This window comes from Panthera onca, chromosome D1 (assembly GCF_046562875.1).
Source record: "Panthera onca isolate mPanOnc1 chromosome D1, mPanOnc1 haplotype 2, whole genome shotgun sequence".
NCBI lineage: Eukaryota > Metazoa > Chordata > Mammalia > Carnivora > Felidae > Panthera > Panthera onca.
The window spans coordinates 39,069,992-39,097,103 of record NC_138348.1 but is presented as its reverse complement, the minus strand read 5'-3'; the positions used below and the strand labels follow the sequence as shown (position 1 = coordinate 39,097,103).

Here is a 27,112-nt window from a genome sequence, read left to right as displayed (position 1 = left end):
TTACTTTCCTTGCTCCCTCATCTAGGACACCCTCCCAAATTATCCACCTACATCAAAGGCCTTGTCTCAGGGTCTGGCCTTTTACAGTCTTTTCCCAAAACTTCCCAAACTGAAGTAGAGATATAGCTTTCTCTTTCCCTGTAGACGATAGTCTATGAAAATGGGAACTTAGAACTCTGGATGGCATGACTTCTATGACATGACAATCTGAAAACATGTGGCAGATGGACCAATGGGGTCCAAGACTCAGAGCGAGGATCCTGATACTGTGGGCAGCTTGGGATCCAGCCCACCTTGAAGTCCATTCCATTTGTACCTTGACCTCGCCATTACTTGGTACCTTGCGCTTCAGGTAATTTTGAGTTTGTTTCTGTCCCTTAAAAACAAAAGAGTCCTGGTGAGATGATGTTTATTTTCTTCCTTATGCTTATATTTTTCTATAGTGTAAAACAAAAAACCCATTTTAATGCCCAAAATGACAGAATAAAGTTCCAAAGGAGAAAACAATTTTTGGAAATGTCTTTGACAATGTCACCTTGAATAACCCATGTGGGGGCACAATCCACATTTTTCTCTTAGTATCAGTGAAACCAGGCCTTCATGAAACAATGGAATCACTGAACCATGAGTTGTCATAGGCAATCACACTCTCCAAATGCTCCCACAGTGCTGAGTGACAGAGGGCCTTTCCTTTGTCAGCTCCACCAATCACCCAGACTCTTAGAATGGTTTGGATGTAGCTTCTCATTTGGCCCCAAAGCTGTGCCCAAGTTAATGACTTGGAAAAACATGCCATCATCCATATAATCTGTAAAAAACAGAGAGAGCCCTGAATCAGGCATTTCCACTGCAGAGGAAGCATTCACAAATCCTGCACATTTCAATGATGTTTGCATTATTTCTCACAACTGTTTAATTAAATCCTGTGTAAACAGATGGGCTTATCTGTTTGGTCCTAATAGTTGTAAAATTTGGATATTGTGTGATACTGACAATTACAAATATTTGTATTTACCAAGTAATATCCTTTCCATTAAAAAAAACTCCTTTATGCTAAAGAGAAACTGATTTAGTCTTTATGGAAACATACTATAGCTTTTTGTTCCCATGGCCTTTTTATAGCCAGAGGGATTCACAGATTGCTGGGCATCTCTGGGAAGAGAAATGGAAACAAACCACAGAGCACTGTCACCCTCTGCTCAGAGCTCAAGTACGTCTTCATAGGCAGCTCCATGTCCGTGTCTTGGGGTCAGACATAAAAAAAAATCTGGTCCCGATAAGATAGGTCCAATTTTCAAAAATATGCAAGTCCTTTAAATAGTAATTTATATATAACTTATATTAAATATTGGAAACAATGCAAATGTGAAGTAATTATTTTTTAGTTAAATTGTGTACAATGAAATCTGTGTAGCAATTAAAAATGGTTACAAATGATAATGTACATTTTATGGCAATAGGGCAGAGATGTATCAACTCTATATTATAAGTGGAAAAAAAAAGACAGGTCACAAAAGACTATGAATAGCATTATCTAAGTTTTGTAAGAACAAAAGCCATCTTTCTACACATGAAAGTCTAGAAAATCTTATAGCAAAATGTTAATAGGATGTATTTTTGGGTGGTGGAATATATATTTTTATGTTCTTTGAGCTTTTCCAAATTTTCTGTAATAAACGTATTATATTTGTAATGAGAAAAACAAAAATGAAAACTAATAAAAACACAAAATAATAGGTTTTAGAGAAGGCAGTAAGGTGACATATAAGAAATTAGGAGGCTTGGGGCACCTGGGTGGCTTAGTCGGTTAAGTGTCCAACTTCAGCTCAGGTTGTGATCTCACAGTTTGTGAGTTCCAGCCCCACATCAGGCTCTGCGCTGACAGCTTGGAGCCTGGAGCCTGCTTCAGAGTCTGTGTCTCCCTCTCTCTCTGCCCCTCCCCACTCAGGCTCTGTCTCTCTCTCAAAAATAAAATAAAACATTAAAAAAATAAAAAAAAAAAGAAATTAGGAGGCTATTCTAGGATTTTTAAGGCACTCATTCAAACGCACTAAGTGCCTACTGTGTGTCAGTCCAAGTAGAAATACATAGGCTTTTAAAAAATCAAGCTCTGGGGCGCCTGGGTGGCTTGGTCGGTTAAGCGTCCGACTTCAGCTCAGGTCATGATCTCATGGTCCGTGAGTTCGAGCCCCGCATCGGGCTCTGTGCTGACAGCTCAGAGCCTGAAGCCTGTTTCAGATTCTGTGTCTCCCTCTCTCTGACCCTCCCCCGTTCATGCTCTGTCTCTCTCTGTCTCAAAAATAAATAAACGTTAAAAAAAAAATTAAAAAAAAAAATCAAGCTCTTCTGCCTTTGAAGTGTTCACAGTTTAGAATAGCACCATCTAATAGAATTTTCTGCAATGATGGAAATGTTCTCTGCACTGTCCAGTGCAAGTTGCTTTTGGGTACTAAGAATGTAGTTAGTGTGACTGATGAATGGAACTTACACTTAATTTAAACCTAAGTATCCACAAGTGGCTAGTGGCTTCTGTAGAAGAAAAGACATACACAGAAATAATTAGTATTCACTAAGTGCTAGAGAAGCACATGGGATGGAGATATTAACTCTGTTCATTAAAAGCCTCTGAGAGGAGATACATTTTTGGCGATGAGTCTAAAGGTGTAGTTAGAAATTCACCCTGGAGGGAAGAGCATTTTGGGTAAAGGATACTGCAGATGCAGAGGGAGAGACATGACTGGGCCTGACACTTGTAAGAAAGAAAAAAAAACAAAAAAAAACAAAACAAAAAGGCACTAGGCAAAGTTCATGTCCCATCAAGAAAGATAGGGAGAATAAAACCTAGACAACAATCCAGTAATATTAAGATCTACAGAAATGAGTCATTTTCTTATTTGTCCAGGGGAATAGTGTCACAATTCAGGTAGTAACTTTCAAGTCCACTAAAACTGGATTATCCCAAGGGAGGAGGAGCTCTTTGAGCCAAATACTATTACAGACGCTTTCATATACTTTATCTCATTTAATCACTACAAAAACCCCATTTTACTGAAAAGGGAAGCAAGGCTCACAGGATAAGTAACCACCCAAGAACACACAGCTAGTAAGTGGCTGGACTTAGGTCTAATATTAAATTACCATAAAAAGATCAACATATGTAAACATATCATATTAATCCCACCCAGGAAGACATTGAGATTGAAAATAGAAACACTCTATTTTTAATAGAATGTAGAATGTAGACCCTGAGAGATTATGTTAAAAGATTTCATGGATCATTTCTAAGCTCTAATGGTGATATCCCAGGAGACAACTACCATCATGATAAATTAACTCTGGGCTGTCTGTCAAAGATCGTAGACTGAGCTGGCCAGTGTTTTATATAGCCTCATCTTGTATCGAATGCTGCAGATTGCTAGAACCAACATTACCAAATTTGATGCCAATGTCCATGGCCCCTCTAAGCCCAATTTACAAGGGTACCACCAAGTGACAAAATTATAAGGTCCTGAAACTTATCTGTGTTGCCTACTGGTGTATAAAGAGTCTTGAGTTTTCAAAGTCCCACATCCTGGACCATTCTCTTCACCATTTTGCCTTCCTGAACCTTGTTCAGATTCGACTCAATAGCCTTGGTTAACTCCATCAACTGCTTTTATGGTGATGCTTCCCAACATCTGTTCCGCTCTACTTGTGGGAATTCCTGCTAGGTTTGCATGACGTTGAACTCAATTTTTTTTTAATCTCACTAACTAGGACAGCAACAGAAGGCTAGGGGAAAAAGGAACATTCAAGAGAAAAAAGAATCTTCTTTACTAACACTGTAAACATAAAATAGCAATTTTCTTGTACTTCATGTATTAGAAATTTCTTATTTCCAGTAATGTGAGAGTTGACCTCGGCTACAAGGCTGATATCTCCCATTTCGGGGTTTGAGAAATTTGAGCAGATGAATAAACATAGAAGACTTGAACCTGGAAGGAGAATACTAATTAGTAAGCGTATACAACTAGTAAAGCAGTTGTATAAAGGACTAGCCAAAGAATGACCAGAAAAAGGGACAGAGGAAAGAAATAAAGATGTTGTTTACCAGAAAAGCATCTATGTTGTCATTATGGAAGGATTAGAAATCAAATTTTCTGATTTAGTTTAGTGTAATTTTAGTTTATTTCATAGTTTAATGTACTCTACAAGGATGGGGGTGGGAGACTGAAGATCATCTTCATATTCCCCAAGACCATGTTCTTTAAAGGTTCTACCCAACAGAGCTAGGAGATAGAAATGCCAGGACTTTAGGAGGAAGACTAGCCAAATATTAGTGGCTCGGGTCCTTAATTAACTGAATTCCTTTTTCTGAGCTCTGCTCCTCAGAGGAAGACAGTAAAATAGATGGAGGCTGAGTACTTCCTAATAAAAGTAGCCTGTTTGGTGAATATCCTCATTAATTAAACTAGTAGTTTCTAGCACTGAATTAAAAAAATTGTTTATACATTTTTTACATAAATGTATAAATATGACAATTACAACACTGATCGCCAGTCTGTGTGCCTTTCTCTCTCTCTCTCTCTCTCTCTCTCTCTCTCTCTCTCTCTCTCACACACACACACACACACACACACACACAATGGGATCATATTATACACACTTTAATGCATCTGGCTTTTCTCACACAGTGAAAATTTCTCACACCTCATAAAAATCTGAGCCAACTGTGTGGCTCTAAATCACTCTTTTTAACAGCTGGAAATCATTCCATATTTTAGCTATACTATTGATCTAATGTGGATATTTCTCCCCTAGTCCTTTGTTTATCAACCATGCTATAATAAACATTCTTGCACCATGCTGTTGTTTCTTTTGGGTGAGTTGCCAAGAGCGAGATTGCTGGATCAAAGGGTAGCATAGGTTTTTTTTTTCTTTTTCTCTCCCTTTTAAAGAATAGATGCTACTATTTGTTTCTAATTTGCAAGTAACCTTGAGCACTCACTTTTCCTCCCTTGACCTCTGTTTTCTCACTGCAAAAGGAGATGTGTGGGACTATAGATGACCTTGAATGTCCTTTGCAGCTTGTTCTAAACTTGTCTGCTTCTGCGCCTGCGCCCACTGCCCTGTGTTTTGCTGCAGTGTAGTGAGAATCATCACTACTGCTGACTCAGGAACAAACGCCCTGCCTGTCTGAGTCTCAGGATTTGAGACCTACATTTTGCACACAGACTAGTCACTTCACTGAGCCCTTGATTTCCAAGTTCAGACTCTGCTGAAATGCCTTGGTGAGGGAAGCTGCCTTTGATTAGTTGGGTTCTCCCTGACACCCAAGGTCCAAATGAGAGCTGGACAGCAAAGCTGATTACACAGCTCTAAGCTTCTGTCATTTTTGTTGAGATTTACCTTGATCTAAACAAAAGGTGTCTCAGGACACATCCATAGCAGCCTCTGTGTTTGAGCACTTTTTCAGAATGCTCCCAATTTTCCTTTAATGAAGATAAATACTGGATTATTGTGTGACCAAACTACTGAATGAGAAGGGGAAATGTTGCAAAATGATGATCTACTCTGTAAGGCTTTCTGCTCCGTGCATGTCTATCCATTTTAAACCATCCGGACCAGGGAGAAACAACGATTTTACTTGCTAAATCTGAGGGACTTCACGCAGATCATTTTTCCAGACTGAATAATAATAATTGCTTATTGATAGCAAACCAGGCAGCTGACCTCACTCTAGGCACTTCACATGCCTACTCTCAATCCTCAAACAACCCCTGAGGTAGGTTAATATTCTTATTATCCTCATTCTACAGATCGAGGATCCCCCCCTCCCCCTGCAAGGTCACAGAGGCTAGGAGGTGGTGTAGTCTGTCTGCAGAATCCATATTCTTAGCACAAAACAACACTGCAGGGGAACTCAGCAGTAGTGGGCAAGTGGGACAAAATTACTGCACGGGGCTTCTTAACTATCTTGTTAATGTCACCTGAAACCCACACTGAGAGCCCTCACATCCACCATCTATAGGAGTTTAATGTGTTCACGGCTCAAAATCAGCTGGACACCGACACAGGCGCTCGCTATAATTATATCCCGAGTGGTGGGGTGGACCAGAGGCAACACAGATTTGGGCTCAAGTCCTGGCTCTGCCCGCTGGCCTTGGGCAAGTTTCTTCCTCTCTCAAATTAGTCCCTCAGCTCTTTCTCACCTGCTGCCCTGGGGAGGCGAGGAGGCTGTAGGGTACCGCCAGCCAGGCTAACCCCAGAGCAGTCGCGTGTAAAGGGCCGGCTCCTCTCCCTCCAGCCCCGCTCCCCAGTGCTGTGGAGGGCAGCACCTGGAATGCGCAGGGCCACCTCCAGGCCCTCTCCCTCTTGGGTTCCAGTTTGCCCCCCAAATGTCGTGGCACAAACACTGGGTCAGGACTGCCACGGGATGGCCTCTTCTTCAGTAGACTCCCCACCCTCATCCAGCAAATGCCGGAGAGACATGGGTTTTCAAAAACAGCTATTTATTTGCTTATCTGCAAGGAGCGGGGGCAAAGTGATCGAGGGCGAAATCAATTACTATTTTTCATCTTTGACAAAGTAATTAAGGCCACAGTGACTGGTTAATTCCGACCGAATGGCTGCGCGGTGATGGATGCGGATTTACGGCCTCTTCGGCGGCCGCGCGCGGGCCGGATTATCACTCCAAACAGGCGGCCGCGGAGGGCGGGGGCGGAGACCCAAGTCCGGAAGACTTGCGCTTTTTATTCTAATTCTTTTTTAATGCTGCGGCTCCATCCCGGCGCTTCCAAGCGTTGACACACAGCTGTACGCACGACGATCTGCCCCGGGCCACCAGCCTCTGAAGGCTGGCTCTCTCCCGCCCTGCCACCCCCACTCTGCTGCTCGACGGTGCTCGACCCCCCGCCGGCTTAGGAGCTACCCCTCTTGGCCTCCCCGCCCAGACCCCCGCCTCCACTCGGAACGTAGCCCCTCCTTTCTAGAATCTTGCGTCTAGAAGTGGGGTGAGGTGGGGAGCTCAAGCAGCGTCTCCACCACCATTACGCCCCCACCCCGCAGCTTTCCCTGAGCGTCAACCGCCTCTGAACTGCCTGACGCGTGACGGGCGCCACGCTGGAACTCAAGTGCGCACTAGGCCAGGGAGGGCCCGCAGGAGACACGTCAGGCCTGGGGACCGATCGGGGGCGGGAGCGTCACTTATGCTCAGGGCTGCAGTTCACCTGGCTCCCCCCCCCCCCCAGCCTGGAACGTCAGTGCGCCCCGGAATGTTGGGGGTGCAGGTGGACGCTCCACCCGCTTCCGCATTTGGCGGGGGAGGCTCAGACGCACGAAGAAAGGCCAGAGCCTTTCCAAGTCGTGACTGTCCACGGTGGAAGTCTGCCCAGGGCCTGCAGAGGGGGGGCCTAATCCGACCCAGGGGCGCATCTCTTGGCGCGGAAGTGGGGGCTGTCAGGCCTGCCCTTACCCTTCTTCTCCTATCCTCGTTTGGCTCGTTGGAAACGGGTCTGTTTCGGAAGAAGCGCCCAGCAGGCTCCCTCGGCTTTCCGGGTGGTTCCCAGAGTCTAGGATGTTTCCCAGCGCCCACCAAGACACGCGCCCCTGCGGGCTTCTCGGCCCCGCCTGTTGTGCTGACCCTTTTCCAGCCAGAGCCCAGCCCGATCCCACACCAGTCTCCCTTACTCCTCCTCCCCGACCCCGCCTGACTTCCCTCGGAGCGGGCCTCCGGAGACAGTGCAACTGGGCCCCCGCGACGTCCCAATGGGCAGGGTGGGGAAAATTTCCCGGGTTTGAAAGCGACTTTCTAGACCCCAGTCTCCCGGGCTTTAGAACTAGGAATTTCTCAACGGTTGTTACCAAAGCTAAATGGGATAATTCATGGAAAGCTCTTGCACAATGGTTCAATATTGAGAGCTTAATAAATGTTAACTCGAAACTACAATAAAAAGCGGCCTGAACCCCGCAAGGCGGCTCGCCAGGAAGGCTTTATCAAGAAAACCTACGCATCGTTCCATCCTAGTGCAGATCGCGGGTCCCCAGCTGGCTGCCCTCGGAAGGGCCAGACTGGCGAGCCGGTGAGCGGCGGCACCCGAGCTCTCTCGAGCAGTTCGGAAGGAGGCGGGAGGGGGCCCCCCGCAGTGCCCCGGGCGCTCACCGCAATCTGCCGCCGCAGCCTCCGCCTGCGGCCTCCGCGGCTTTGTCCTCCTGCCGCGTGGGGACGGCCCAGCCAAGTGCAACGGAGCCGACCCCGAGGCTGTGGGCCGGACTGCGAGCGTCAGGGAAGGGACAAAGTGCCCTCCTTGGCTCCCCACCTCCGGGGCGAGGCGTTCCCCGAATGAGGCTGGCCAGAAAGGAGACATTGGTTTTGTTACCAATCCCCTTGGAGTCTCCAAACCAACCCTTCTTTGCAAAGGTGTTTTCCCTTTCTTCTGATGGTAGCCATTGCTTTATACCAAGAAAATCCATTTTTTTTTTAATCTTTAGGGCCACCCCTCACTTGCCCCGCAGTACAGTAGAACGTCCTCTTGTGGCTTCCTGGTTGGCCATCCTGCCGCCTGGCTCTTGAAGATCGCTCTCTGGAGGATCTCTCAGACCTTGCGCTTCCACATCTGGCCTGGCTGTGGTGGGTTTTTATTGAGAGGGCTATGAAAAAAGAATGGGTTTCCGTTTGACTTTGAAAGTGACCTAAGAACGAGATCACTGTTGGAAATAATGTCCTCTTTATTTGTCGAAAGTATTTTCAGAGGTGTCTAAAAAATACAATGAGAACAGTCATAATTTTACTCAGAATTTCTTTTGTGTTAATAGAGATACAATAGGAATGCAAATACTAGACCTCAACGTATAAGCGAAACTCCTAGTTTTCTGGAAGGGCTGTCTAACAGCCCTCTAACAGTGGTTGTCTGCGAGTAGAGCTGTGAGGATCTGAAGCCCACATACACTCAGGCAGGTACACCATTATAAATGTTATAAATGCAGGACCCGTGAGCACTGGCCATCGCAGAGCTGTGCCGTTACATGCAGACCCTCGATCTCAGGGTAATATTGTGGAACCCGCTGCCTGCAGATTCAGAGAGACAGCCAAGGGAACCAGAGGAAGAGAAAGGCAGAAATATGACAGTAATTTAATTCCTTCCCCCTCGCCCACCTCGTAGCCCAATCCGCTCTGTTGGCGGCTGCGCCTCGCCTTGGGTGCAGTGGGACGTGTCCCTCCCATGTTTCCCTTAATTAGGAGGAGGCAAACTTCTGTCATCCCCTCCCGCCAGCTTCGGTTTAGTAATCAGACCCATATGAGTCACGCCGAACACGCAGCCCCCTCCTGCCCGAGGGACAACTGGCCAGCGTACTCTCTGCTGTTGTCCCTTTAAAACTCGAATCCAAGGGGGTAATGATTTATCAAACTTGTATTATCAAGAAAATGTCAAACGAAGGGCACCTTGCTTTGCACTGACGCAAACCTGGCCTTTCCCAAGGAGATATAGAAAGCGCCTCTCTTGTTGGAGTCAAACCCAGTCTTCTCAATAGCTGGTTTCACTCTCTGCCGGTTCAATCTGTTGCCCGTGTCAGACATGGTGAGTGTTTGCTTTTGTTCTTTTTAGAGGAAAGGGAGCTGCGGGTAGAGGAAGGGCAGATTCGTTTAGAGTACTTCTTTTTGAAGTGTTCTATGCATTTTGGAAGAGGAAGGGAGGGCAATCTTCACAGCCGTAGGTATTTGTTCTTGTGAGCATCACCTGAGGTCGGAAAGAGGTTTCTGAAGCTCTGTAGAACCGAGATCCCTATCTTCTAACTGTGATCCCAGGCACTGTCCTCGGTGCTGAAAAGCCAGGTGCCGGTACTGAGGCTAGTCGCTGAGTCCTAGAGGCTTTTGAGATAACAATGCTTGCTGGAGACAAGGTGTTTAGATTTGGTGCAAATTAATGAGTTCCGACCTGTGCATTTATGAAAGACGGTTAGACGAGATGCACGAGGTTGAGGTGAAGGTAATATGGTCATTCTTACAGTGTAATAGTAAATATTGGTGCTAATATTCAGGAAGCCCTGAAAGATTACACGAGTGGAGAAACCAGATGGAAAAACCATCACTTGCAGATCTTTTAATTTGAAACTCAGTTGAGAAAAAGCAAATGAAAATTAGTCCTGAGTTTTGGTCCCCAAGCATGAAGGGCATTGGACACTCTTGTAACTAGTTACTGGAGGGAGAAAGAGAACCAAAAAACTTTGCATGTTCTTTTACATATCTGGAAATCTGGGAGTGAATGTAGGTTGTGTAAGATAACAAACTTGGTTACTGTCTTGTGTTTTACATCTGGTTTGTTATGGTTATTATGTGGTGGTTGTTGTTCTTGTTTTGCTCGGGATCATTATTCCTGCCTTTGCTACCTGGAGGGCGAAGATGGGGTTGGAAATGCTGGGATTCGTTCAACCCATTTGGCCTGAAACACTCGTAGGTGCCAGGGCATCAGCTTTGTGGCCGCAGCTTGCCTATAGCTTATTTAAAAAAAAAAAAAAAAAAAAGGCAATGTGCATTATTGAATGACAAAGGAAATGGGGCGGAAAATTAAAGAATCTTTCTACTATGGTGATGGGGAGGTGGGCACCCTACAGCCGTGATGTGAAATCCAAAGAGGGCGGGGAGCTCATGGCTGTAGGGTTATTTCTACCCTCCTTTGCTACCCCCTACAAAAACACATTTCTGCCTATTTTCTTAGTTATCCCACCATCAGGGAGGAGAATATTAACTGCTTTATGCCATCTGGTTATTGACAAGACAGGCAAATTGAGAAATACAGTTTTTCTTGGAGAAGGAAAAAAAAATCCAGATGCCAGTTTATTCCCGAGATATTGGGACCTGAGTGGTGAACGGACCCGAGTGGTGTCTGGACCTGAGTGGTGAACGTCTTTACATGTAGATACAGGTATTTTTAGAGCTACCGTGACTTTCTGTGCGTGTGTGTATGTTTGTGTGTGCACGAACTTCACGTTGTATTTGCAGGATTGCGGTGCTCCCAAGGAAATGAATAAACAACCAGCCAACAGCCTGGGGGCGGCGATGGCGCTGGGCCACCATGCTGGCCCGTGCGCGCCCAGGACGAGCCCGGAGCAGGAGCTTCCCCCCGCCGCCGCCGCCGACGCCGCCGTGGCGCCGACGCCGCGTGTGCCCAGGTCCGCTTCCACCGGCGCCCAAACTTTCCAGTCCCCTGACGCGCGAGCCTGTGAGGCGGAGCGGCAGGGAGTGGGGGCTTGCAAACTCAGTAGCCCGCGGGCGCCTGCGGCCTCGGCAGCTCTGAGGGACTTGAGCGAGGCCCGCGGCGCGCAGGCCGCAGCTCCTTCTGGGGCCGCCGGGCCCGGCAACGCTCTGCATTGTAAGATTCCGGCCCTGCGCGGCCCCGAGGGGGATGCTAACGTGAGTGTGGGCAAGGGCACCCTGGAGCGGAACAATACCCCGGCCGTGGGCTGGGTGAATATGAGCCAGAGCACCGTGGTGCTGGGCACGGATGGAATCACGTCCGTGCTCCCGGGCAGCGTGGCCACCGCTGCCGCCCAGGTAAGCAGGTCGTGCTCGGCCCGCGCCGCCTCCCGCCCCCTAGGTGTGCGAGGCGAGCCGGGCCGTGGTGGGTGCACGTGTGCTGATGGGGAGACCGGTTGGCAGTGCCAGGTAATGGACGCGGGAGGCAGCTTTGGGGCTTTGGAAGCTCGCGCTGCGCTGGGGTCCCCAGTTCAGGGCTCAAGGGCTGCTGTGACCCTGCCAGAGGAATCACGATCTCAGGAGCCGCCACGACCTGTCTCTTACCAACCTCAGTAGTCGCGCAAATTCATGCAGGCTCATGAAGCGGTTGAGACAGATAGATTATGAAAACAAGACTCCCCCTTTTGTCCATGAGTGAGTCTTTTCTTTAAAATATTTTTCCTTAATTAGAAAAATTAAGAAATACAGAGGAACCCTCTTCCCCTCCCCCTGCAGGGAATAACAGTTTAAGTGCAGTAGTACCTTTCACTTAGAGTGAAATTATCACACGAGAACTCATTGAGGAGAGGTGGGTGTACATGAAGCTACTACTGAAGCTTAAGCTTCAGGGCTCTTCCAAAACCCAGTACCTAGTTTTTCATCATAACTTTGTATATGTTGTTGTTGTTGTTTTCTTAAAGAGAATCTATCTCTTTAGCTCCATGCCTGGACCTGCCTCTACATTTGATCCTTTACACTCAATGAGAGGCATGAAAAACTCACAGAGCAAATCCCAATCCTGGGTTCAGGATGAGGCAACTACTACTGCTTATTATTACTCTCTCCCATACAGGCTCTTGTCTTCCATTTCCCTCCAGTCTCTCTGCTTCCTCTGATCTCTTTCTTTCTCTGTCCTGTCTCACCTACTTGAGCTCTTCCTTTTCCATCCCCTGCCTTTCTGCTGTCTCCTCTCCTTCCCCTGGCTGGGGGGCTAAGCATGTGTTGAGCACCTGAATCTAAACATCTGCCTATGTGAGATTTCTGGTTTATACAGCCCTTCTGTTCGGTGACACTCTAGTATTTACACACACACACACACACACACACACACACAGGCCCACACCTCAAGAACCCAGCTGTTGGAATAATAACTAGAAATGAACATACACTTAGACCTTCCCACTTGCCCCTGTTTTTGGTGTCCACTTCTGGAGCGTTTGTCTGTATATATTAACTGCCTCTGACAGCATGTGCCCAACAGTGTGACCCCAGATGGAGGCAGAAGATTGTTTCAAATACCTTGCTTAACCTCCGCACTGCGGCAAAAGCGCAAAAGCGGCTGAAACTCCCACCCTTTTAGCCTGAGAAGAATTGGAGGGTGGGTGGGGTTGGAGGTGCTGTGCCTGGCAAAGGACTGTGGAGGGGGATGCTGAAGATGTTCAGAGTAGATTAAGCCCTGCATTTGCCTACTCTCAGCTCTGCCCATTTTTCTGTTCTTGCCTTCCTGACACCTACCTCAGCCCTCCTCCCTTCCAGAGACTTCCTCTTCTCCTGACAGCTCCTTTACTCTCCACAGCCTGTGGAACAGTGTGAGACATACCAGAGTGCTAGAATAGCAAATGGAGTGTGATGGAGGAAGTAGAGGCCGGGCAGTGGCTTGGGTCCTTGGAACCTTGGTGTGGTGTCCAGGCATCCTGAACATTTAGAATTTGTTGAGGTGGTTTCATCTTCTTCCTTTTCTGCTTAGTAGTGAGGCATTCCAGAAGGAGATACCGCCCCTAAGAGAGCATCTTAGTGTGAACTTGGAGAGGCAAGCCTCAAAGATCCATAGATGGTTGGAACTGGAAAGCGCCTCAAGGGATAGTTCTTCTCAGCCCCTCATTTTATAGATGGGAGCACAGAGGCTCAGAGAGCATGTGGCTTGCCTGGGATTATCCAGATGGTTAGTGGTAAAGTTTAGACCAGAACTCAATGCTTTAGATGTCTTGTCTCTTGCCATATCTACCTTCTCTGTTCTGCCTCTTGTTTCACACCCACACCTCTCTCCAGCCCATTTCCCTTGCCCTGGTGTTGAAAGGTGCCCCCCCCCCCACCTTACACTAGCAAATCAGGTAGGTTCTGCCTATAGGCTTTGGCAGAGAACATGAGGCAGGGGCTCTGGCTGGCTTCAGGCATTGCGGCTCTATTTCTGACCTAGCAGACTCCAGAGGGAGAAAGGGCTGAGGAAGGAGTGTGTTGAGGGTTTTGGGGAGAGAGGGGTTGGTTAGGGATCTGCTTGCTGGGGATTCTAGGCATGATATTGGGGAACTGCTTGCCAACTGAACTCTTGGTCAGGGGTTGGGGATGAAGGGACTTGCTTGCAATCAACCAACAGGTTCAAGGTTTGGGGAAAGCTGCTTGCTGGTGTGCCCTGACTGCAGGATTTGGGAAGGAGGGGTCTAGGGGTGTGTTGAAGATGAATCTTCATATCAGAATTGGGGGCCTGCTTGCTGAAAGACTTTCAGTGCAGGGGTGAGGGGTAAAGGCTCTGCTTGTAGATGCATCCTCTCTCTTCAAAATTGGGGTCCTGCTTGCCAATGCATCCTCAGTTGGAAAATGGGGGCCTGCTTGCTGGGAAAGACCCTCAGCAGGGGGGATGGGCAGAATGGGGCCTGCTTGCCGGTGGCCCCAGGGCTGTTATCCGACAATGTGCTTTTCCGCCCCCAGGAGGACGAGCAAGGGGATGAGAATAAGGCCCGAGGGAACTGGTCCAGCAAACTGGACTTCATCCTGTCCATGGTGGGGTACGCAGTGGGGCTGGGCAATGTCTGGAGGTTTCCCTACCTGGCCTTCCAGAACGGGGGAGGTATGGCTTTTCCGGTCTTTCCACCTGCGGAGGGGCGGGGCGGGCACTTGCGGGTTGGGGAGGCACCAGGAGCCTCGGAAAGGGCAGGGAGGGGAGGCTGGGAGCAGCCTCCTCGCTCCGGCTCCATCCCCCATAGGCATCGGTGCTAAGCCAGAGGGCAGGAGCCACCGTAAGGGTTTGGCACTAGATCCAGGAGGCTTTTGTCTGAAGATGGAGCTCAGGAGAGAGGGGGGCCTCCATGATCCCCCACTGGTCCAGCTTGGGGGACTGGTTCCCGAGCCAAGTGGGCATGGCCGCATTCAGAATTCAAACTCTGATTTAGCCAAGAAATATTCTTGTAGCAGCGCACTCTGTGCACTTAAATGGCAGTAGCTGTGTGGTCCTGGACACCAAATTAAGGACCGTTTAAGATTATAACCTGGAAATCCGAGCCTACATAGGAGACCTTGCAAATGGGTGTTTGAGTTGTGCAGAATGCAGGGTGCTGGGGAGTGCAGAGGGGCCGGGGTCTGTACTCTCCAGAACCTCTCAGAAGTACCCACACACATACATCCCGTTGGGCACAAGCAGGACATATTTTGACTTTAGCCAAGTTGTTTGGCAAAAAATAGTTTTCGTTTTGTCTTCACTGGGTGGAAGAAGCTGCTTTTGAAGGAAAACCATTTCTGAAACGGTGAGGATGCCAGTTGGGTACATACCAGCTGCCAGGCCCCTTGGATCCAGTGTACCTCTTATGTACACACTGAGGAGGAGAGAGCCCGCTCATTCAAGGTCCTCTGCTGGCGCTCTCCACCTTGAGGCACCTTGGCCAGGGCCTCGCCCCCACATTGCCTAAACTGACAAGTCCCCCTCTAGGAATAGGAATTTGCAACTAGGACCTCCTCCTAGGACCAAAGAGACCCCCTCCCCACCAAGTTAGGGTTTTTTTGTTTTTTGTTTTCTCTTGGGGGAGCTCCAGACAGCAGACAGGTGCTGCACCACCAGATGATTAAAACGGAAAAATATGCCTTCTCCCCTCCAATTCCAAATTAGGACACATTGACAAGTACTTATGAGGATGGCCGATCATTTGCAAACGGAGGTGCCCTGGAAACAGAAGAACATGTGCTGGCCACACAAAAATAGGAACCCTAGCTGGGTTTCCGCTTGGTTTTCTGTAAGAATCCCAGTTCAGGGTGCAAGAAGTGGGCCGGAGATGCTATAATAAGGCTTCCAGTGACATGTAGTGGTGGGAGGTGGGGGAGGAGCTAGGGAGGGCCTTTCAGCCAGGGCAGTTTGGCATGCCAGAAGTACCCAAGTTTTGCTCCCCTGGGGATCCGCAAAGGGTGGGTCTGCGTCTGGCCCAGTGGCCAGGTTCCTGCTCCTGGTTCCAGGAGCTCCTCACGTAGCCATGCACGGGGAGGGGGAGGCAGACTTTTCTACACTGCGGCTCCCAGCTCCGCAGCCCACAGCACTGGGTGGAGAGCTGGCCTCCTCCTCGGGAGCAGGGGGAAGGATTGCATAATCCACCTTTCTCCAAAACCCCATCTGGAGAGGCCAGAGCAGGACCCCCCCCCCCCCCCGTTTTACTCCCCAAGAGCTTGAGGGCCCTGCTGGGCTTTCCTCACCTGGAGGGGCCCAGGCAGGAAAGGCCTTTCAGCCCAGACAGGAAGTTGGAAGAAGGGGGACCAAAAAGAGTAGACCAGAGAAAAATCAGCTTTCCTTTCCTGGAGCACAGCATTCTGGGTTCTGGCATCCCTAGTGCCTGAATTGGCTCTGACCCATGCAACAGTGCTTACTGGTCCAAGTCATTTCAAAGATCATGGCTGTTCCCTAAGGCCCTCCCAAATGATCTTAATTCTTGAAGGGAATGAACCCCAGAGAACCCCCATCAGTTGAGGCAGCCTCCCTACTACTGTTGTCCTGTTTGCAGGGAGCGGGGGCGGGGGGGGGGCATTCCAGGGAATAAAGAGATGAAGGGCTGACAACCTCTGGGGGCTCCAGTCTAGGTAAGACACTATGTAAATATTGGGAGGTGCTCAGTGCCTAGGGAAGTATTGTGGGAGGACAGAGAAGGGAGGCTTCTTGAAGGAGGAAGCATTTGAGTTGACCTTGAAGGATGGAAGGGATTTTCATGTGGAGAAGAAAGTTGAGAAGTGTGTGGTGGCTGGGGTGGTGGAGAGAGGGATTTTCTAGCCACTTGTCTGGCAGAGCAGACCCAGCACTGAGTGGCAGGAGGTGTGCAGGTAACTCAGGGTATTGCACAGGAGGGCTCCTGGAGTCTACCTTAGTAGATATTGGGTCCTTGGAGGGTGGAGATGCTGAGACGATTTCACCAAATATGACTCTAGTAGTGAGTCACGGGTGTGGATTTATTGAATGCTGGAAGAGCTTAATTTGGAGGACGTTGAAATGCTGTAATAAGAAAAGGAAAAGAAGAGAAAAGAATAAAACCCCACCATGACACAACCCCTAGCAACCCATCCAGGAGGGAATTGGGAAAAGTAGTGTGTTTGTTGGGTACTCTGGACTGAACTTGGTACAGGAAGGCTGTTAAATGTCCCAGGGTCCCTGTGGTTGAGCTGGAATGTCAAAAGTTTCTTGGAAAATGAGGGGGAGCCAGCTCCCACCTCAGAGGGTGAATGTGGGCCAAGGTGGCCTTGGCCTCCGAGGGCTTCTCACTTCTCACTCTGTCTTTCCAAGGTGCTTTCCTCATCCCCTACCTGATGATGCTGGCTCTGGCTGGGTTACCCATCTTCTTCCTAGAAGTGTCACTGGGCCAGTTTGCCAGCCAGGGGCCAGTGTCTGTGTGGAAAGCCATCCCGGCCCTACAAGGTGAGTCCGCCCTGCCTCCCAGCATCCTCAGCCCTCTTCTGCTCTCTCTGGCACCATGCAGCCCCCAGGAGGGAGACCCGCTTTTGTGAACAGGATAACTCACATTTTCCTTTATTTGATCTATTCTACCTCTGGGACCCTCTGAAGAATGGCCCAAGATTGCCTCTGGCATTGGTCCGTTCCTCGCAGAATGCCTCAATCTCCCTGATGGACACAGAATCCACTCCACTATTTGTGTATCCATCTGTGAAAGAGAGCCAAGACCTAGGTCCCCTCCCTGTGCCCAACTGTAAGAATTCCCTAGGACTTGGACTGGAATGAGTCCCTGGAAATCTTGCTTCCACAGGCTGTGGCATCGCAATGCTGATCATCTCCGTCTTAATAGCCATATACTACAATGTGATTATTTGCTACACACTTTTCTACCTGTTTGCCTCCTTTGTGTCTGTGCTGCCCTGGGGCTCCTGCAACAACCCTTGGAACACGCCAGAATGCAAAGATAAAACCAAACTTTTATTAGGTAAGTTTGGATATCCCTATGTTAAGTGGTGGGCAGAGATGAAAACAACCAAATATACTTAATTCTAACATTTAAGGAGCTCATGGCTCAGAGGAGGGGTGATGACATTTTTGTTTGCCCATGACTAACTGGAGTGTTTGTTAAAAATGCAGACTTAGGGGCCCACTGGGTTGTCTGATATATTAGATTTGGATGGGGTTGGGAAATTCGCATTTTAGCAAGGTCTTCAGGTGACTCATATGTACTGTACAATTTGAAAGCAATGGGGTCCTGGAGTCTAGGAGAGTGATGCCTGTGATCCTGGATCACACTTCACAAAATACTGCTCAGTGCATGAGGTAAGTAGGAGAACAGATACTTGAGTGGCAGACCTCTGATAGAGATTAGAAACGTGCATAATGTAGTACCTAGAAATGGAGAAGTCTGCCTGGGGAGTCAGGGAGAGTTCCTGGCGGTTCAAACCTGAAATCCCCTAGGATGTGAGGGCTTGTGGGGAGCTGTCAGCTTGCTGGGTCAAAGGCAGGTGGGTGGAAGTGAGGAGGAGCAGGGCAGACTTGTCAGCAAGGCTGTCTGGCCTAAATGACATCTTTGCCCTTGACGGTACATGGGTCTTGGGCAGGTAACCTTTCTCTCTGGATCTGCATTTTTGTCACTTGTAAAGTAGGAATAATAGTGTTCTTTATCCTACCTACCTCACGGGATTGCTGTAAGGAAGCCAGAAACAAAAGATATGGGAGCAGCTGGAAAAGTATAGCCTTCTACAAATAGAAGGTGCCTCGGTCACCTTTGTCACCTTTGAAACCTCTCTGTCATTTCAGTGGGCACCAATAAGCAAGTAGTTTCTTCTTTTTCCAGCAGATCTATTATTCCCCTTAAGCTCAATCTGTGCTGAGGTCAGAATCTGTGATCTCTACATGATTGGCTCTTAGTGTAGGCCCCCAAATCAGCTCCTTTGCCCTCACAGCCAGCACATTGCAGAATGAGGGCATTATTTAACCCTTTGAGTGTGTTATGAGAGAAAGATGAATTCTTCCCTGCCATATCCTTGGAGACATGCACATACCTAAAGGCAGTAATTCACACTGGAGTATTTTTACGCACATTGTGCATATACATACATGCCATGACCAACCTCTACCTAGAGTGGCTTTGACTAAGACTGAAGAAGAGCTAAAACTAAAGACATGTGCCCATGAAAGTCAAACCCTGTGCATCTGGAAGTATTCAGGAATGGGGGATGGGGTGTGTGGAGGTTCCCAGGTGGATGGCTCGACGAGAAGCGTCCGTTAGACTCTCTTTGCCTCAGTGTTCTCACAGTCTCAGTGTTGGTGGATTCTTGGGTTAGGGCAGCAGTTGTCAGCCCAAGCTGCTATACATCAAATCACCTGGGGAACTGACAAATCAAGACATCCCTTAGGGTCCACATAAGACTAATTAAATCAGACAATTTAGGGATAGAGTCAAGGATCCATAGTTTTAAAGTGCCCCAGGAACCAAAGAACCACTAGGTTGGAGTATGATCACACCTCTTATTAATTTAGATGCCCTTAACCATTTTTGGAATGGAATGCCCCCTCTCCTTGCCTGCATTTCTGCCATCCCAGTGGTCACCTCTACAAAGCTGTTCTCTGGGAGAATTCCACTCAAAAGCTGTTCATGGATTCACAACTAACAATTAGCTGCTGGAGTGCCCTCCTGGAACATTTTCTAGGATGTAGATTCTAGAATGCAGAAATACCTCAAGGTCATTCCCCAGACTTGCCTGTCCTTCCCAGATTGTGCCCAGGAGGGAGGTCACTTTTCAAGGGAGAACCTGCTGGAGGAGGACTGCTGGCTTGAATCAGGCTCCATGGGAAGTTTGCCTGGGGACTTCCATCAGGAACCATAGATGTCATGGTGATCAGTGTCCCACAGCTGTCCTCCGGGAGGGGCAGTAGTTCAGAAACAACATTCTCTTCAACAAACATATCCACTAATATTTGTGTGGCACCTTCACACTTAAATAACAGCTAGCACCACTTTCGACATGCCAAGCACTATGGGAACCCTTTTACTTGTATTACCAACACACAACAAGTCAACCCATGGCTTCTATTATTATTCCCATTTTACAGATGAAAAAGCTGGAGCTCAAGGTCATAGAGCTAACTCTATGGTAGACCTGGGATTTGAACCTAAGTTTGCCTGCCTCCCAAGGCCACGGTTCTAAAGCATCATGCCAAATGCTCCCCAGTCTACAAAGCAGCTTCATAAAAGATGTCCCTGCTGTTCCTAATAAGAGCCCTAAGAGTTCCAAGGGGCAGGTGACATGATTACCATTTTGCAGTTGAGAAAGTGAACTTGAAGAGACTGGAAGGGTCAGGCTGTAAATCGAAAGGTAGAACCAGCACTGAGATTTAGATGTCATGATTCCTGATTGCCTGCTCATCCAGGATTCCCGAAGGCTCCTTGGTCCAGCAGGTTCTGCCCCATCAGTCCTGGCAGAGTGACATCAGTCCATGTGTTCCCTAACTGTCTGTTAGGGACTGAGATTCCCTGGGCTAAAAAGAAAGCTTGTCCGAACAGTCGTTTGACTTAGTAGATCCACTTCTGGGGATCAATCTTAAGGGGGGAAATCAAAGACCCAGATAAGACTTATACATGATTATTCATTGTAGCCACATTTACAGTCTTGGAAAACACTAGAAACACTTAAATGTGTGACCAAAATCCAAGTAATTGTTGAATAATCCCATACTTCAAATAAACTGTAGTGCATCCATAGAATGAAGTATTCTGTAGTCATTAAACATGAATATTCATAAAACACGGGGAAATCCTCCCCCAAATACACAAAATGTTTACTGACAGGTTTGGGACCATATTTTCTTTTCTACCTTTTCTATCATGGACACATTTATTTTATAGCCAGAGTGTGTGTCTGTGTGTATATATACACACTTATATTCGTGTGTGTGCATTTTTTTTTTTTTTTGAAGCAAGCTGAGCATGTTGTCTAGACCAGGAATGTGGGAGAGGGTGCTCCTGGATTTGTGAAGTTTCCAGTCTGGTGGATGATAACCCAGGAAACATTAAAGGCAGAGTAATGGCATTTTACAGCTAAGCTCCTAGTTGACTGGTACAAACCATAAAAACTATGCAAGTTCTGAGCAGAGAGAGATCATGGACATTTTTCACTCTGATTATTCCCTGGGAGCATATGAACAGGCTGGACAGATTTTTATCTTATTCTTAGCAAGTGCTTTAAATTCCACTCCCATTGAAAACAATTTTTTTTAATGTTTATTTTTGAGAGATAGAAACAGAGCATGAGTGGTGGAGGAACAGAGAGAGAGGGAGACACAGAATCTGAAGCAGGCTCCAGGCTCTGAGTTGTCAGTGTAGAGCCTGACGTGGGGCTTGAACTCATGGACCACTAAATCATGACCTGATCTGAAGTCGGACACTTAACTGACTGAGCCACCCCGGCGCCCCAATCCCCCACTTTTTTAAAGCAAGTTTCCAATCTTCACTCTTTCTCTGTGCAGTCCCTCCATCTGTTCGCTGTGCTGTCTGCACATGACTGTGTTCCATTACTGAGGCCAGGCTCTCCCTTGTGGAAGTATTGGTCCTTTGGGGTCCTGGGGTGACTTAGAAAGGGCGGTGGTGGACTGACTTGCAGCAGTCAGGCTGCTCTTGAACTTGCTGCTCTTGAGTTCTCTTGAACTCACAAGTCATGAGTTCAGATGGTGGATATCCCAGACCCTTTCCCAAATGGCCATTCTGAGAAATGTTTAGAAAATGGAAAAATCCCTTCCCCTAGCGCAGTGTTCCACAAATAACCTCCAGGCTCAGCCTCTGTCCTATAACTGCCCTACCATGTGATAGCGGGCCACTGGTCTCAGAGGAGGGATTGGATAGCTCACAGTTATGACTTTCAGTCATAGCGAGGAAGTGTTTATCCCATGGCCGGCTCAGCATTGCTAGGGTCATATCGCTCCAGGAGCCTGACTCACCACCGGGATGCCAGGGCCCTGTACCCCAGCCCCCCAGCCCTGGCTCTGTCCATTGTTAGAGGCTGGGCTTGCAGCATGTTTCTAAGGTGTAGGTTGTAAGACTGTCTTCCTTAGGAGGACTCAACCTTTCAGATGTCTAATGGAGAATAGCTAATCTATGCCCTGCCAACTGAGACCAGCAACTGTTCTGTGAAATTAGGAGCCGACTGGGTCATTTAAAATGGGAACAACAAAAATACCATTTCTATTCCTGGAATGGCTTAATTTTCATTAGAACTTTAATTAAATGATCCCTTTTCTCCCTGGTCTTTCATGTGCTTTCATTTATTAATAATTGCCGGAGTAAAGAGAATCCCATTCGAACAGCTTCCAATTTAGCACGATCGTTATCGCTGTTCTTTGTTCAGGGTTGCTGGGCCGCGGAGGTCTGATGACACGGCCCATCCTTCCTCCACTGGCCCACCTGAAGGCGCTGCGCGCTGGGAAGCACGCTTCTGCCGCCCAATGGTGGGAAGGGACATTGCAGGAGGCTGGAGGCCGCAAGGAGCCCGCTGCAGTGACGCGGGAACAGCGTGACTTTGCACTGCCGCTGAGAGTAGGGATCCAGAGACGTCCGGGGAAGCTCTCTAGGGAAGCTGCCCGCATGATTCACAATGGCAATTCTGGAAGCAAGCGATTTGGCATTTGCCCTCGTGTTAGCGGTTTCTTCGGTCTTAGGGGATGGACGTACTTTTTGGCAGGAGGACAGGAGATCGCTTCTGCGCTTACTTACAGAAAAGGGCTGTGGATGGTCCTTTGTTGTCTTCATTCAGATTGCTGCTGGGGAAACAAATGCTCCCTTTGTAAATATTTGATAATTAGGTCAGAACTCCTCCGGAACTCTGTTATTTGATTACACTAAAGATAATATTGAATTAGAAGGTATTTTGAGGACTCTAAAATCAGAGGTTCTCAACTCCGGGAGATTTTTCAGGAGACATTTGATAATGTTTATAGATATTTTGGGTTATCACAACGAGGGTGGTGGGGTGGTGGTGGAGGGGCGGAGATGCTCCTGCCATCTAGTGGGCAGAGGTCAGCGATGCTGTTTATCCTGCAATGCACAGGAGAGCTCCCGGCAACAGAGAATTAATTATCTGGTCCAAAAAGTCAGTAGTACCGCTGTTGAAAACCCTGGTTTAAAGAACTAATCAGAGGGAATAGGGGCGCCTGGGTGGCTCAGTCAGTTAAGTGTCTGACTTCTGCTCAAGTCATGATCTCACAGTCCGTGAGTTCAAGGCCTGCATCAGACTCTGTGCTGGCAGCTTAGAGCCTGGAGCCTGCTTCTGACTCTGTGTCTCTCTCTCTCTCTGCCCTTCCTCCGCTCATGCGCGCTCTCTCTCTCTCTCTCTCTCTCTCTCTCTCTCACTCACACACACACACACACACACACATAAATAAACGTTAAAGAAAAAATAACTAATTAGAGGGAAGAGAGTCTTATAATTGTTATTTAAAAGTTTTTATATGATATAATGAGATATTCTGGAGGAACGAGCGGGAGGTGGTAGGTGATTTATGGCTGGCCAGTGAGATTGTGGGAGATGTCACTGAGGACTAGAGATGCCCACCCCATAAAAGTGTATGACAATGATGACTGAGTTATGGCTAAAATTTATTGAGTCCGGCAGCGCTCAAGGCATTGTGAGATTTTTTTTTTTTCATTCCTGATATCACTTGCTTCGGTTATTGCAACAATCTTGTAAGCTAGATATAACAATTATCAGACAACAGAGGCTTGGACAGATAAAGGGACTCCTCTAACTCCTCTAAACTCTCGGGGCAGAGGAGCCTCTGAACCCATAGTCTTATCCACTTTACTGTTCCACAGGTAGTATGCATTAGGAGTCCATGCACCAGATTCAGGTGGCCCTGTGCTCTTTTTTTGTTGTAGTTTGGTCCACGACATTTAAAAATAATTTGACCTTATTTCCAACATTTTAAAATGGAGAGATTTCAGGGCACCTGGGTGGTTCAGTCAGCTGAGCGTCTGACTCTTGGTTTCCACTCAGGTCATGATCTCACAGTTCATGAGTTCAAGCCCTACATCAGGCACTGTCAGTGCCGAGCCTGCTTAGGATTCTCTCTCTCACTCTGCACCGCCCCCCCCCCCGCCCACTCTCTCTCTCTCTCAAAATAAATAAATAAACGTAAAAAAATAAAATAAAGTGGAGAGATTTCATGTAAATATCCAAATTTTCTGCATCTTTTGCCAGAACACAAGGAAAAGGCATGGCCCCTTTTGTCTGGAGTATCGTCTGGTTTGCCAGAGTCCCCACCTCTCCTTATCACCCTCTATTTTATGCCTTCATCATTTGTGTCACCAGCCTGGTTTATGAAGGTGTTCGAATCTATGATCCCTGCTCTCTGCTTCACAGTACAGTGGTTAAGAGCATGGCCCCCAAAGAAAGAATGCTTGTTTGCCTCCTGGTTTTGCTGTATGACCTTGGCAAGCACCTGCTCTTCTCTGTGCCCGTTTCTTTATCTGCAGCATAGACAATGACAATACCTACCTCATGGGGTGATGTGAGGCTTGAATCAGTCCGTGCATATAAAGCACTTACAAAGGTACATGGTATGTGCCCTGTGTTAGCCATTGTTATCATTACTTTTCACTCCTTTGTAAAATAGTATTTTTGGGGATAAAACAGTATCCTGGCAGACTCTATTTAAACTGCCAAGTGATGGGTATTTATAAGGCTGTCAGAGAGGCATTGTAATATAGTCAGAAAGACTTCAGCTTCTTCCTATTTGAAATGAGCATACTAATATACACCTCCCAAGGTTGATGAGGATTTCATGGGATAGTCCTTGTTAAAGTGTCCAGGGGAGTGCCTGACCTACTATGATCCACGTAGTGAGTCCCCCCTCCCCATCCCACCCCAGGTCAGGCCTTCTCAGCCTCGAAACCCTGGACATTTTGACTGGATAATTCTCTGTTGTGGGGTGCTGGCCTGTACATTGTAAGATATTTAGCAGTATTAGTAGCCTGTACCCGCTAGATGCCCATAGCATCCTATTCCCTAGATATGGCAACTAAAAACGTCTCCAGACATTGCCAAGTGCCCCGTGGGGGACAAATTCATCCCCAGTTGAGAAGCACCGTGTTAGGCCTTGTCGCAGGCTTACAAGCACATGGCATGGTCTCTGCCTCCTCAAACCCACGTGTGTGTGTGGAAGGCAGACGCAGCATGTATCTTAAGGCACTTACCGTCTGTCAGCCATGTGCCAGGCGGCGGGTTCAAGGTGAACTCATTAGTAAGCCTCCTGTGGTAGTCCTTCAGAAGGTTTGCTTATGTCTGATTCAATTTCAGATTGCAGATTTGAATTTTCAAATTTCAGTTACAGATTCGTTTCTGCAAGCCATTTGTTTCTTATGGAGTCCTAGGATCTGGGTTTGAATCCCAATGCTCTTCCTTATTGGCTGTGTGATTTGAGTAGAGTTACTTAACTCCTCTGAGCCTTTTTCCTCACTTTAAAAATGGAGGTAATAGGGGTGCCTGGGTGGCTCAGTCGGTTAAGCCTCTGACTTTGGCTCAGGTCATGATCTCATGGTTCGTGAGTTTGAGCCCGGTGTCAGGCTCTGTGCTGACAGCTCAGAGCCTGGAGTTTACTTCAGATTCTGTGTCTCCTGCTCTCTCTGCCGTCCCCAACTCATGCTGTATGTGTGTGTGTGTGTGTGTGTGTGTGTGTGAGAGAGAGAGAGAGAGAGAGAGAGAGAGTTTGTGTGTGTCTCGAAAATAAAAATAAACATTAGGAAAAAATGGACGTAATAGCACTTACCTGTAGGCTGTTGTGAACATTAATGAGATAACCATGCAAAATGTGTAGCATGGCTCCTGCCACGTAGGGAGTTCTCCGTAAATGACAAGCTTTGTTAGCACAGGGCACTGCTATGGGTCCTGGAGGCTCTGGGATGACTAAAACATAATCCTGGGGTTCATCTGCACCTGACAGATGCACCTTTGTTCAGGTAACACTTTCCAGGTTAGTCTCTAGCATTTGGCAAATACTTTTGGCTCTTATTCTTCAGTTGCTAGAGAGAGGAGAGAGATGTGTGTAATTTCTGTACAGATTTCACTGTGTCTGTCCCATCTTCTTCTAAATAGATTCTTGTGTCATCAGCGACCATCCCAAAGTACAGATCAAGAACTCCACTTTCTGCATGACTGCCTATCCCAACTTGACAATGGTTAACTTCACCAGCCAGGCCAATAAGACGTTTGTCAGTGGAAGTGAAGAGTACTTCAAGTAAGACTTTTTTTTTTAAATAAACTTGCTAAGGGAAACCCAGTGAATTAATGAATTTTCAAGTTGTGGTCCAAGGTGTGGGTGGTCCAAGGGATGAGCTGCCTCCGTCTGCGCCCTATGTATCTACTCGAGTGATCTGGGAGGAAGTCGTCTTCCCTGGTTGGACTTCTGAGAGCAAATTGTTGTGTTTCTTGGCTTTGGAGAGGGGACGTGATTGCATGCTCTTGGGAACAGAACTGGTATTGCTGTCACTCCTGGTGTTGGTGACAGAACACTGCAAAACCTTCAGCCAACGTGACTGAAGCAGACCTTCACTGAACTAGGTTTTGTTTATTTTACTTTGTTATTTTATTATTTATTATTTTTATTTATTTTTAAATATAATCTATTGCCAAATTGGCTAACATACAGTGTATACAGTGTGCTCGTGGTTTTGGGGGTAGATTCCTGTGATTCATCGCTTACATACAACACCCAGTGCTCATCCCAACAAGTGCCCTCCTCAATGCCCACCACCCATTTTCCCCTCTCCCCTGTACCCCATCAACCCTCAGTTTGTTTTCTGTATTTAAGACTCTCTTATTGTTTGCCTCCCTTGTTTATTTGTGTTTTTTTCCTTCCATCTAAACTTGGGAAGGGAGGCAAAAAGTAAGAAAACAGTCATAATTTAGTTTAAAGAAGAACACTCTCTCTTTTTATTTTTTTATTTTTAAAAAATTTTTAACGTTTATTTATTTTTGAGACAGAGAGAGACAGAGCATGAACAGGGGAGGGGCAGAGAGAGAGGGAGACACAGAATCGGAAGCAGGCTCCAGGCTCTGAGACATCAGTCCAGAGCCCGACGCGGGGCTCGAACTCACGGACCGTGAGATCGTGACCTGAGCTGAAGTTGGACGCTTAACCGACTGAGCCACCCAGGCGCCCCTCTCTCTCTCTTTTTAAAAACAGTTTTGCCTTACTTTTGTACTTTTTACATTCTTTTTTTTTTTTTCAGTCTTTGAGGATTGAAGTTAAGGAATAGTAGGAAATCCTTAGCCACCATAGGAGGATTTAATAAAATTTATGGAATCATTTATTAAGGGAGATAAATGTAGACAGGGTTCAGTGGAGGGTAAGTAAGGAATGTTCTCCAGTTAAAGCTTTATGTCGGGGTTGTAAACTCGGATGTGCCCGGGGGCTTGGCAGGGAGGTTTTAAAATACAAACTGATGATGGAGA

General features: G+C 47.3%; 1 protein-coding gene across 1 annotated transcript in view; it reads left to right on the top strand.

Annotated features, from left to right (window-relative positions):
• Nucleotides 1-251: 251 nt before the first annotated feature.
• SLC6A5 (solute carrier family 6 member 5) overlaps nucleotides 252-27,112 on the top strand; it is a 67,395-nt gene continuing 40,534 nt past the window's right edge. Inside the window, exons 1-4 of the mRNA XM_078433320.2 lie at nucleotides 252-352; nucleotides 16,959-17,090; nucleotides 17,437-17,610; nucleotides 25,754-25,895. Of these exons, the coding sequence (XP_078289446.1) occupies nucleotides 16,982-17,090; nucleotides 17,437-17,610; nucleotides 25,754-25,895 (425 nt within the window). The 5' untranslated portion in view covers nucleotides 252-352; nucleotides 16,959-16,981. The remainder of the gene's footprint in view (nucleotides 353-16,958; nucleotides 17,091-17,436; nucleotides 17,611-25,753; nucleotides 25,896-27,112) is intronic.